The sequence below is a fragment of the Callorhinchus milii genome, unplaced genomic scaffold (genome assembly GCF_018977255.1).
Source record: "Callorhinchus milii isolate IMCB2004 unplaced genomic scaffold, IMCB_Cmil_1.0 Scaffold4, whole genome shotgun sequence".
NCBI lineage: Eukaryota > Metazoa > Chordata > Chondrichthyes > Chimaeriformes > Callorhinchidae > Callorhinchus > Callorhinchus milii.
This window is the reverse complement of record NW_024704745.1, coordinates 61,187,453-61,200,447: the sequence shown is the minus strand read 5'-3', so window position 1 is coordinate 61,200,447 and position 12,995 is coordinate 61,187,453. Positions and strand designations below refer to the sequence as shown.

Genomic DNA, 12,995 nt, shown 5'->3' with positions numbered 1-12,995 from the left:
CAATTCACTTTACAATAAATTCTGTGAAGCGCTTTGAGACGCCTCGAAGACGTGATAAGGCACTATATCAAATGTAAGGATTATTATTATTAAATGTGGTGGACGTGTACCTGTTTAGATGTGCAGTTAGAAATGCAATGCTCCCTGCACTGCCCCATGTACAGTCCACCACTTCAATTGGCAATGGCAGTTAATGTCCAAAAAAGAGGTACTAGCCATTTGACAGTGAATTGTAATGAAGTAGGCCACGGTAAAGCTATTTTAAATTGGGCTTCACACCAGCTGAAAGACAGGGCACTTATGCAGGGCATCGCTTCCTGATCATCTTCACAACAAGCACCTAGGATTCACAGGACTGATGAAGAAATTAGTTTACTTGCAATGTCCTCCTTCCCCTGCACTTGCACACTCACTGCCAAGACTCACTTGAGCAAAGAACTGTGGAATTGTAATAATAAACCTTGCATTGAATATAGCATCTTATCGCATTGCCGAAATGTCACAAAACACTTCACAGTAAAGAGAAGTGACTGCATATTTCTAACAAATACATCAGTTAATTTGTACACAGTAAAGCCCACAAACAGCCACAAAGTGAATGGCCAATTTTATTTGTCTGGTTGCTGGCCAGGACCCAGGGAGAAATTCCTTTCTCTTTTCAAAGAGCGCTACACAGAATATATTGTAAAGTGAATTGACTGTATATTTTGTGGCATTTAGAAACTTGGCAGCTAATTGGGTACAGACAGCTGTGTCCCACAAACAGTCATGATAAATCTACTGGACTAAAGATTTGAAAATGAAAATAAGATGGTGTATTATGGATAATTTAAATAGTATCAAGGACCTGCAGAATTTGACGGGATGGGTGTGGTTTGACTGCACCTTCTTCTCATTTATGAAAGAAGAATAAATAATAATCCTTTCATTTTATATATCACCTTTCACATTGGGAGGACATCTTGAAGTGCTTCACATGACTTACTGTAAAGTGTATTGAGAAAGTTTATTTTGATTGGCAGGATTTTGTATGAGGCAGCCATTTTACTCATAATGTCCCACAAAGACCCATGATGTGAATTTAATTGAAACTTAGTCTTTTAATTTGATACCAGAGCTAATAGGGTCCTGCTATCTTGACAGACTGGATAGGTTAGGCCATTTCACTAGACAAGATGTCTAAGAGGGGACATAATAGAGATGTTTTACAATTAAAAGGTTGTGATAAGGTTAGCATAAATAGGCTGTTCCCACTGGTTATACTTTAATGTATAAGATAGCAACTAGGAGATCTAAAAGAGAATTCAGGAGGAACTACTTTACACAAAGCACAGTGAGATTGTGGAACAGTGAGATTAAAAATACGACAGCCAATTGCGCATAGCAGTGTCCCACAAACAGTCATGGATTTAGTGACCAAATTATTATTTTTTAAAAAATTATTTTTGATTTGAAGGGGTTATTACCCCCAGAAAAGTGATCCACCAATCGACTAACAACTGGGTTTCTAGTTACTGCTAGGTAAACAGAGGGGAGTGGAGTAAGGAAACTTGCCCAACATTTCACCCCACCTGGGAATCGAACACAGGTCCTATCGCTTGCGAGGCGAATGCTCTAACCACTAAGCTACAGGACTCCATATGTACTCCACCCATATCATTGTACATTGTGGCTCCCAGCTTTCCAATAGGTTCTGAATTCTCTTAGTCTGTTTATGGAGTTATTGGGATCTTGAAGCTTTGGAAATGTTTTAATAAAAACATTGAACTATAAAACGTCTTCTTTGGTCAACACGTTCATTGTACAGTTTTTCCAATACAGAACTTCCTAAAATGTACTCTTTCTTATAGAAAATATCCTGCTTGTAAAAGTTGTTACAAAACTTGCCACTGTCTCACTCCGCAGGCCTCCAAAACCCTCATACACGCTTTCATTACATCAAGACTTGACTATGCAAACTCCTTGCTTGTTGGCCTTCACAACTCCTCCCTCCATAGGCTGCAGATCATCCAGAACTCTGCAGCCCGTGTCCTCGCCCACACCAGGCTCCGTGACCCTATCACCCCCATCCTCACCTGACTCCACTGGCTTCCCATCACACAGAGGATACAATTCAAGATCCTGGTCCTCACCTTCAAAGCCCTCCATGGTCTTGCTTCCCCTTACCTCTACAACCTCCTAACCCCCTACCATCCTGCTCGTTCACTCCACTCAGTGGGCTCCAGCCTGCTTCATGTCCCCCGCCTCACCCACCCCACTTTTGGCGGGCAGGTCCTCAGCCACTCTATCCCCACCCTCCGGAACTCTATCCCGCAGTCCCTCCACCTCGTCCCATCCCTTGCCTCCTTCAAGACCATCTCAAGACCCTCCTCTTCAACCGTGCTTTCGATCTCCCCACTTCACCCTCCTGCCTTTCACCCTCCCCGATCCCAACCTCCAGTTCGGGTCCAAAACTCTGTCTGTCCAGCGCCTTCGGATGTCCTCTCGACGGGAAAGGCACTTTACAAATGTAATTTTGTTGTTGTTGTTTGCACTCATTGGCTGACCTCTTGTTACTGAATCAATTGTTACCCAGTAACTACTGAACTTGTTAAAACAGTGTTAAACGTCACTCGTGGAAAACAAAAACTGATATTTCAGCTCAAATTCCTACTTCCTGAACCAGAAAACCAAGGGGGGTTTTGGACTACATTGTGATGAACTCAGCAATGTGTTTTGTTTTGCTTCCTTATTCACAAAACCATTCCTGCTGTCAATTCCATGTGATTGAATGATAGCATCAAGCTGATCCAACCATATCTATACATAATAATAATCCTTGCATTTGATATAATGCTTTTCACATCTTCTAGACATTTCAAAGCGCGAAAAGCGTTTCGACCTGCCGGAAATCGAACCTGGGTCTCTCGCTTGCGAGCGAGTGCTCTAGCCACTGAGCTACAGGACTCCACGAATAAAAGAGACAAGCTACTTCTGCTCAAGTCATCAGGACAGCCTGATTCAATCGGCGTAGGCTTGTTAGGCGTGGTTAACATTTTGGACAGATTTACCATTGTGTTATTATACCAACTGTAGATGACAATTATGTCAGCTGAGTCCTCGCATTGTGCCTTGTAATAGGACTACATAGTCCCAAAGCCAGGGTCTTAGGTCACAGCCTATTAGCCTTCAGACTGGCTCAGTTGTAGGTTCAAACTCAACGTTGGGACTCTGAACTCAGAGTTTAGCTGACACATTTTTTTCGTGAGCTTTGTATTGTCGGAGGTGCCATCCTTCAGGTGAGACATTAAACCCAAATATCATCTACCTGTTCAGATGGACTTTAAAGATCCCTTGGCACTATTGGAAAAGAGAATGGGTTTCTCCCAGTGTCATGGCCAACAATCCTCCAGTCATGGCTTTCGTGGGACATTGTTGTATGCAAATTGGCTGTCACATTCACGCTTTACAATAAATTATGTTAAGGGTTTTGAGGCATTTTGCAGATATGAAAACGTCCTACATCAAATTCAATTATTATTATTTTCATTGTCAAGTTCAGAGGGAGTACTGCCCATGGTTGAGTACATCAACAAATTGTACAACAAACCGAACGGATCGATTTTATGATCCTCACATTCGTTTTCAAATCCCTTCAAGCCCTGGCACCTTCCTACATCTCTGACCTTACTCCCCAACCCACTACCCGCTGCCTCCGTTCAACTAACTCCAGCTTCCCGCATGTCCCTCGTGCCCTCCATTCTACCATCGATGGTCGCACTTTCAGCCACTAGCCCTAAAACTCTGGAACAATTTTCCTCTATCCCTCCGCCTTGCCCATTCCTTCCCAGCTACAGATTGCGCCATGAAGACCTTCCACTTCAATCATGCCTACAGTCACCTCTCCCCTCCCCCTGGCTCACCATAGTGCTCCGCCACTGTCAAGCGCTCTGGGATGCTACCCTATGTGAGGGGCGCTATTTAAATGCAAATTGTTGTTATCCTACTCCCTATCCTGACGGGACTGATCTTTGAGGTACACTGCATCTAAAGAACACATTCTACCAGCTATAGTTCTGCTCTTTATAAGCATTTCGCATCATGAAACAGAATGAGAGAAAATTTATCACTAAACTAAATTTGCTCTTATTGCAGTTGTCTGCACATTAAAATTTATTTCCATTTAGTTCACGTGGCAAAATCTTTGCCAAAATCCTAACTTAGCCAATACAGAACTAGCATAGTCACTCCAATTAAACACGAAACGTTAAACCTAGATCCAATTGACTTGTCAGCAACAACAACAACAAGATTGCATTTTTGAGCGCCTTTCACGTCGGGACAGTTGGGTCAGGACCCGAGCAGGGGGGAAATGGTCAGGGTGAGGGGAGGGAAGGAGCGGGGAGGGGGTAGAGAGTCGAGAGGGAAGGTGAAGGCATGGTTGAAGAGAAAGATCTTGAGACCGGCCTTGAAGGAGGAAAGGGAGGAAGCAAGGCGAAGGCACTGGGGGATGGAGTTCCAGAGCCTAGGGGCTGAGAGGCTGAAAGCCCGGCCACCGATGGTAGGGCAGTTAGGGCGGGGGGTGTGGAGCAGACCGGAGCCAGAGGAACGGAGAGTATCGGCACGTTAGTAGGGGGATAGTAGGTCAGTGAGGTAGGAGGGAGCAAGGCCATGAATGGCCTTGTAAGTGAGGATGAGGATCTTGAATTCAATCCTCTGGGGGATGGGAAGCCAGTGGAGGCGAGCAAGGGTGGGAGTGATGTGGTCGCGAAGCCTGGTGCTGTCAGTTGGTCTTGGCCAAACTTCTCCCAAAGTCTTGGCCAAAAATCCCCCAAATGAAACTCATCATTCACATCATGGCTGTTAGTGGGACAACGCTGTGTACGAAGACTTGATGAACTTTCAAGCTTTAGGTATGGAGAAGTCTTTAGAAACTGTATGTTTGCTCATCTTCACCATACATACTTGATACCCAACAGCATATTCATGAGCATTAAGTATTTGGATAGAAGCCTTAATGGCACTATAGGAATTATAATAATTCTGAATTTTACATTGGTAAAGTAAACATTAATAATAATAATAATCCTTGCATTTGATATAGCGCTTTTCACGTCGGGAGGACATCCCAAAGCGCTTCACAGAACACACTGTAAAGTGAATTGACTGTATATTTGTGGGCGAACGCGGCAGCCAATTGTGCACAGCAATGTCCCACAAACAGTCATGGATTGAAAATGACCAATTTATTATTGCTTTGTTTTTTTGGAGGGATTATTATTAGGCGTGTGGAGTAAGGAAACTTGCCCAAGGTTTCGCCCTGCCGGGAATCGAACCCAGATCTCTCACTTGCAAAGCGAGTGCTCTAACCACTTAAAAAGCTCAGAATCTTAATCTTAAAAAGCTCAGAAAATAAATGTATTAGCCCAAATTAAGGAGTTTTTAACCCACAGCCTCACCTAACACATACATAATATAATAAAAAATAATCTTTGCATTTGATATAGTACCTTTCTTGTCAGGAGGAATGTCTCAAAGCATTTCACAGGATTTCAGGTGTAAAGTGTAGTGACTGTATTTTGTACAATAGCCAAACACTGCAAGTGGTAGCCAATTTCCTTACAACAATATTTCCCAATATTTAATCTTTTTGAAAACTATAAAGTTGTAACAAAATGGGAATGAACAAATCAATTTGATGAAAGGTAAGTCTGCACTACAGAAGCATGTCTGCCTGAAGAAAAAAATAAAAAAATGTTACAGCGCTTTAAACTAGCAGAGAAACTGAAGGGTTTATCATACCATTTTGAGTAACAAGAGCTTACTTCTCACAAAATGGGGTTACTTTGCCACCAATAGGTCAAAATATTAGCTTTGAATTACAGGAATCAAATTAATTCCAGGTGGCAAAGTTAAAATAAATGGTAACTTTAGGAAGAAAAGTCAAGTAATGAAATAGCTCTCTGTTCAGCAAGATGAGCATGTTGAGCAGGGTTAGTGGGCTAAGCCAACCCAAACAGGGAGGGAGCGGTCAGTCAGGCTGCACTAGCTGAAAGGGAGCAGTATATATTTTATAGGCTAGAAAATGTTCACACTTCATAACATTCACAATTTTTTGCATAATATATACATTTCGGATTCAATTTAGTGGAACTAGAATTTCGGGAAAAAACTAGTTCAAATTTTCCCCTTTGCAGGAGACAATGTTACGCTGGAGCAGGTGGTTCCCATGAAAAGGCATGTTTTGTGGGAACAGTTCTTAAAATCCACATGTTGGAGTCACTGTAATATCCAGACACAAATAACCAAGTACCGTGATGTACATCAAGGTTATTTACTTATAAACTGAAATCTTGTGCAACTCATTGGCATAGCTATATTTAAAATAGTGATCCTGACATTTCATATGGCACCTATAAAACACATATCATTCCACTTCCCCACCTTAAGTCTTCCCGTGTGTCTCCCAGCTCGGGCTCCCTCTCAATCTTTGCAAAGCGCTTTGAGATTTTCTCCTAATATGAAAGGTGGTATACAAGCTTAAATGGCTTTAGATTGATGTTAATAAGCTAAAGTTTAAACTAGCGTCACCGTTGAAGAGCAGATGTGAAGTATGGGATCAGTGATTATTGTGATCAGTGCTCTCCTAATTGGAGTGGAAGCAGCATAGGTGTGCAACTTTGTGGTGCTTTCAAACCCTGAATGGAGATTCTACTTCAGTGGCGATACTCTGTATGTTTTGCTTCTAGTAAGACCATAAGGTATAGGAGCAGGAGTAGGCCATTCGGCCCCTCGAGCCTGCCCCGCCATTTAATAAGATCATGGTTGATCTTCTAACCTAATTCCATTTACCCGCCCTATCCCCATATCCCTTAATCCCTCTATCCTTTAGAAATCTATCAACCTCAGTCTTGAATATGTTCAAGAACTGAGCATCCACAGCCTTCTGGGGTAGAGAATTCCACAAATTCACTACCCTCTGAGTGAAGAAATGTTTCCTCAAATCAGTTCGAAAAGGCTGACCCTCAATCTTGAGACTATGAGACCCCTAATTTTAGATTCTCCAACCAGGGGAAACAGTCTCACGGCATCTACCCTGTCAAGACCCTTAAGAATCTTATAGGTTTCTATAAGATCACCACTATTTCTTCTATATTCTAGAGAATATAGGCCTAATTTACTCAACCTATCCTCATAGGTCAACCTATCAACCTTATCCCAGGAACCAAGCTAGTGAATCAACGCTGCACCCCCTCTAAGGTGAGTACGTCCTTTCTTAAATAGGAAGACCAAAACTGCACACAATATTCTAGGTGCGGTCTCACCAAGGCCTTATACAACTGCAGCCAGATTTCCCTACTCTTGTACTCTAACCCTTTTGCAACGAATGCCAACATGGCATTAGCCTTCCTAGTTTCTTGCTGTTTACCTGCATACTAACGTTTTGTGACTGGTGTACAAGGACACCCAAATCCCTCTGAACACAAACACAACCTTGTCTCTCCCTCTCTAGAAAATAAACCGCTTTTCTATTTTTACTACCTAAGTGAATAACTTCACACTTTCCCACATTATACTCCATCTGCCACCTTCTTGCCCACTCACCTAGCCTGTCTAATAAAGATTACCTCTTAGAAATAAGATGTATTTGAGTCACTTTGAATCTGGGGATGGTTTTGAATGCTTGTACCCTGCCAAAAGGACTGAGGTTCCACTATGTGTGTCCGTTTCCATGCTTCCAGATTGACATATCAAGCAGAGGCTCGGCAAATCCCAAAAGTGGGGAGCAGGCAAAGGAAAAACAATTGAAGGATATTTGTCCCAAGTTCTATACTCTTGAACCCTTCCACTTGGTTAAGATTATGCTAGCATGGCACGTGGCTCATCACCTGCCTCCTTTTAACCACAGACATGTGTTGTTCAGAAGTACTGGGGAAGAGGAAGGAGAGTGGAGGGGAATATAAATAGAAACCAAAAGTGTGCTAAATAGTTTCACAGAACTACAGTGTCATGTTATGCACAATGTGCATTAAGTTGATTTTTATTCAAGAAAAGATGATTTTCAGGGAAAATACAGGAATTCTCATGATACACAGAGGACATAAGTTAGATCACACAGCAGAAAACTGGTTGAAGAGGTTTACTTGTAACCATATTTCCCAATCTGCTTTGCAGCTAGACATAGTAATACCTCACAATTTTAAAAAAACTATCACCTTCTTGGTATCAGCAGAGTTCAGGGTTATAATCACCGAATGTAATCATAATACAAAACTAAAACTAAAAACAAATAATTTTCAAAAAAAAAACATAAATATACGATGCACATTAGTGTAAAACAATTTTTGTAAACATTTTCTCAAACATAACATGTGCATAAAATAGAAACACTGCAGTCATACAACAAGGATTATTTGACTTTAAAATAAAGTATTAAAATTCAAAATGTATGCATTTCCACTAAATCTAGGTGTTAGAACTTAAAACGCTGTGTAGAAATTATTCTTCAAACAAAAACGTAGTGGTTTTGTAATACTGTTACACCACCTTGGCACTTCTCATAGGTGGGAGTTGCAAATTGGAGACTCTGCTGAGACAGAGGATTACTTAGCAACTGCTGCCAGGAGCTTCAACGATGTGTTTTATTAAAAAAACAAGTTCTGCTCGTGGTAAACCTACTTATGTCAAGATGTTCCTACCATACTTCTACAGCTCCCAAAAGGATGATACAGAAATATTGCAAGTTATTCAGCAACCAGGAACGTCTAAAGGAAATGATCACAGTGACAAGAACAAATGAAAAGTTTTACAGTATATCTCAGATCGTATAATACTATCACTGAGGATATTCCACTGCAGAATGAATAGTCTCCACTGAGAGAACTAAAGCCCTGTAAAATGTTGAGATCCTGTGCACATAACAGCATAAGGCAGCTGTCTACAAAGTACCAAAAAAAGTTTAACATATGGTAGAATCATATAATGCTACTATGCATTATTACACCACCAGTATAGCGTATTATACAGTATAGGTATCTCAAGTAATTGAGTGACAGTTCAGGTTATTACTGTAGACACATTTGTAAATGTCTAACATTTTGTAAAATAAAATTCTGTTTACAGCGATATTAAAAAAACTTTCCAGAAATGGGATTTCAGATCTAAATATGGGAAGATATACTGTATTGATAAGCTGTTTTACTACATTCTTGAAATTAAGTGTTTTAGTGCATTGCATCTTAAATCAACCACCTGTTCCCTACTACATATACAGTTTACTATAATGCAATAAAATAGCTTAGTAAAACTATTTTCAACTGCTGCCTAAATTCAATTCTGGCTGAGTTAAAAAGAAAATCTGTTGCTATTCATACATAACTGAATGATTACAATTACGTGTCTATCTCAGTCGACCACATTTACCAGCCAGTTACTAGCTTCCATTTTCTAACCTGAACAGTTGACTACATGTTTCCTGTCAATTTCTGCTCGTATTTCCCAATTGCAAATAACCTTTGTTTGCCTGCTAATAAAAGCTACAATTAACAGTAGACAAACATTTTGATCATAAATTTGGTATTAATAAAGTTAAATTAGACAAAGATGCAAGTTTCAGGTACAAACATTAGAATGACTAAACCACCTCTTTTTTTCCCTTGCTTAGACAAATGAGGTAGGCAAAACAAATTTGTTAAAATTAGTTGGGGATTTACGAGTGCAGGACTTGTTAATCTGCTTTTGCACTGCTACGAAACATCAAACCTTGAAGAGAGGCAGTTATAATACTGTAACATAACCAAACGTCAAAGCTTCTGGTCTGCAAATCCATACAAATCTGAAAAACCCTGTCCTCTGCACAAATTTCAATTGACCTTTTTTTAAAAAAAAAGATTGAGAACACAAGCAAAACCTGGTATACAGAAATGACCAAGACCCTGCCGTTGCAAAGACCAACATGACTGCTCTCAATTTGTTGATTCACATTTTTTTTTAAAAAGTCAAAACTTGTGACTTCCTTCTCCTCAACATGTCACCTTACAAAAGAAAGTCACTTTAAGATGATAAAGCATTTTAAAAAGACAATTCAGATCCCCTTTACATTAACACATTTCTCCTCCATCAGTATACCATTGCTTTCACTTCCCACTGCCTTACCACTTCCTAACCAGCCTTGCTCCTCTTAGTGTCTTTTGCTAGCAATAAGCAGTCATCTTAAGTCAAGGGATGCTGTAATTGAGATGAGGCATTTTCTTCTATTCTAGACATGTCATCACCTGACAGTAAAATTCTAACAGCACCAGTGACGTTGCAGCCTCTTCATAATTCACTTAATGCCAAGTGACAGGTTTAGGCAATGCATTGCATTAGTGCAGTTTGTTCTCCAGTTGTTTGCTAATGCAAGGCTTTCAACTATCTTGCGAAGATTGTGGTTGCTCCCAATGCACAACATGCCCTTCCTACCAGCTGAGAAGTGAACTCCTGCCAAGAGTCATAAAGTAAACCTGGCTGCTTCCACCGGAACGGACTGAAGCAAAGAAGACCTATGAAAGAAAATGGAACATGTAATATTTTTCACAACACACGGCCAAAGGATTTGCAGTTGTGATCTTAAAAACAACATTATATGCCTTTTTGTGTCCACTAAGCAGGACAAGTGGACTCAGGAACTCACATCGGAACATTGAACTCACACTTCATGATCAAGACCACTAGTCTCGGTCACAGGCTTCACCTGCTCCGTACTCTGCTTTGTTGGAGAAGCTGCCCAACAATGGCATCTCCAACAATGCAACAATTGCCCTTCATTGACATTAACCCAAGTTCAGGTGGACATTAAATATTTCATGGCACTATATCCAGTGTGCTGGCTAACAATCACCCAAATAAAATTGGTCACTCGCTTCACCGCTATTTGTGGGACATTGCTGTGTGCAAACTGTCTGCCTGCTGCGTTTGCCCAAACAGTACAGTCAGGGCACTTGACAGTATATCCTTTGCGACGTTGCCCCAATAAGAAAGGCGCTGTATCAAATGCAAGGATTATTTTCACTTTTACACTCCCAAGTACATACCTTGTCATTTCTTTCACAGAGGAACTTTAGTCGTTGTGCTCTTTTATGCATGAAAACACCATCCAAATGTCCGGTCTCCACTGAACGGATTTCAATTGCCTTCTCTCCCCAGCCCATAATCTGATTGGATCGGATATATGCTTTTTTTTAAAAAAAACAAAAAAGGAAATAAAAACTGATAAGAATTTTGCAAATCAAGTCATAATCAGGATCAAATCATTTGGTCAATGTGAAGCTAGGAAGAAGAATGTAATTTGAACATTAAAGGACCATTGAAAAAATTTGAGGATGGAATCATTTTCTTTTTTTTTCAACTTGGCATTTTATTCCACTACAATAGGAATCTACTTCCCTATTTTTTCCCTAAATGATTTACGTTTGTTTGAAGTAGATACAAAGATTTTCTGCTCATTCCAATGAGTAATGCTCTGATGGTCCCAGAATGCATTTGATCTCTCCAAGGGCTCAACACTGTTCCCTCATAAAATGATGGCAAAGAGTTGACCAAGTGTGAGCCACTCATGCAACTGGACCTCACTCATCAAACTGGAGGCTGTGCTGCTCAATTATTGAACATGCTTGAATTTGGGACAGCCAAATGGAGTGGTAAAATATTGGAGCTTTGAACTCAAGCGATTTGCAAGTTTGAATCCCAGCGTCAATTGACATTCAAACTTACTTGCCTCATTTCTTGTGATTCAATGAGATTCCAATGCTTGCTGTTACGTGTGCATGTGGCGCCGGGTCAAACACACTGAATCGCGGAAACACAGTCTTGACCTGTAACCGCATGGGCACTTACATGGAGCAACGTCAAACTATCATATGCGCACTTACCGGCCGCATTAAGTTACACACCTACAGTGTAGATTATTGATTAAATCAGATTTTCTACAATTTGCCTGCAACTCAGACTTTGCATAATACATATTAAATGTTATGGTCCCAACTGATAAGACTTATGTGAGTTGCACTGGATATTTAGTTTATTAATAGATTAAGTATGGTTATAAACCCAAAATAGTAAATCACCTGTCAAAGATTTAATTTGTTTTGGTCAGCCGGGTATCTTAAGCATAGTGATGGTTTCCCACATATGTCAAGAGTATCCAAACCAAACAAAAGTTCTATTCATCCCATCTACACATGGAAATTCCAGAGACATGTTTTGAAGGGAACGCCCACTCTCTTCCTGAAGGGACACATCCTACTTACCTAATTCTAATAAGTGTTAAGCGCAGTTTAGCAAGAGCTAAGGCTTGGGGACCCCAGAGTGTGCATTAGGGAACAGCCACAGTCTAACCAGCTAAAACCGCAGCTTGCTATTGAAACACAGTCTGGCAATGCCTTGACTCTGCTTGTCCAGCTAGAACCATCCTTGAGTGCAAACAAACCCATTAACAAACCCATTCTGTGATGGCACATCATATTTACATACCGACAGATGTAGGCATCTCGCCCCACTGCAGAACTACATCTTTAGTAATCCGGCCGTAAGTATTAACATAGACACCTTCATCTTCATAACAGACCAACAGCTCCATTCCGTCTGTGCTTGGAAGGATGATAATAGCATGTGGCTGGATGCTGCTTTGGATCTGCCAGAAAAACAAACCATTTTAATACCAGCAAGAACACAAACCCTGCCATTTTAACAGGAAATTCTTTAAAGGAATTCCTGGGTGGAAGGAAAAGCATAAACATACAGCACTGGTGTCTAACCCTGGCAAAAGTCAAAACCCATACTGAATCTTAACATCTCTCCTGTAAAAATATTATGCTGCATACTGTGCATTAAAAGTGCAGTAAATTATGAAGTACTTCACTAACAAATAAAACCAGGCTTCATTTTCCTCAACTAGGATTTAGAATTGAATGGCAATTTGAAAAAAAACATATTCCAATGTTCTGAGATTTACTCTCCCAAACTCTCATAAGGTTTGA

General features: G+C 40.5%; 1 protein-coding gene across 4 annotated transcripts in view; it reads right to left on the bottom strand.

Annotated features, from left to right (window-relative positions):
- Positions 1-7,987: 7,987 nt before the first annotated feature.
- LOC103172499 (mitogen-activated protein kinase kinase kinase kinase 4) overlaps positions 7,988-12,995 on the bottom strand; it is a 176,124-nt gene continuing 171,116 nt past the window's right edge. For all 4 annotated transcript variants that reach the window (XM_007885251.2, XM_007885265.2, XM_007885258.2 and 1 more), the window contains 3 exons: positions 12,490-12,649; positions 11,052-11,191; positions 7,988-10,520 (listed from right to left, as the gene is read on the bottom strand). In XM_007885251.2, coding sequence (XP_007883442.1) covers positions 10,437-10,520; positions 11,052-11,191; positions 12,490-12,649 — 384 coding nt within the window. In that variant the 3' untranslated portion in view covers positions 7,988-10,436. The remainder of the gene's footprint in view (positions 10,521-11,051; positions 11,192-12,489; positions 12,650-12,995) is intronic.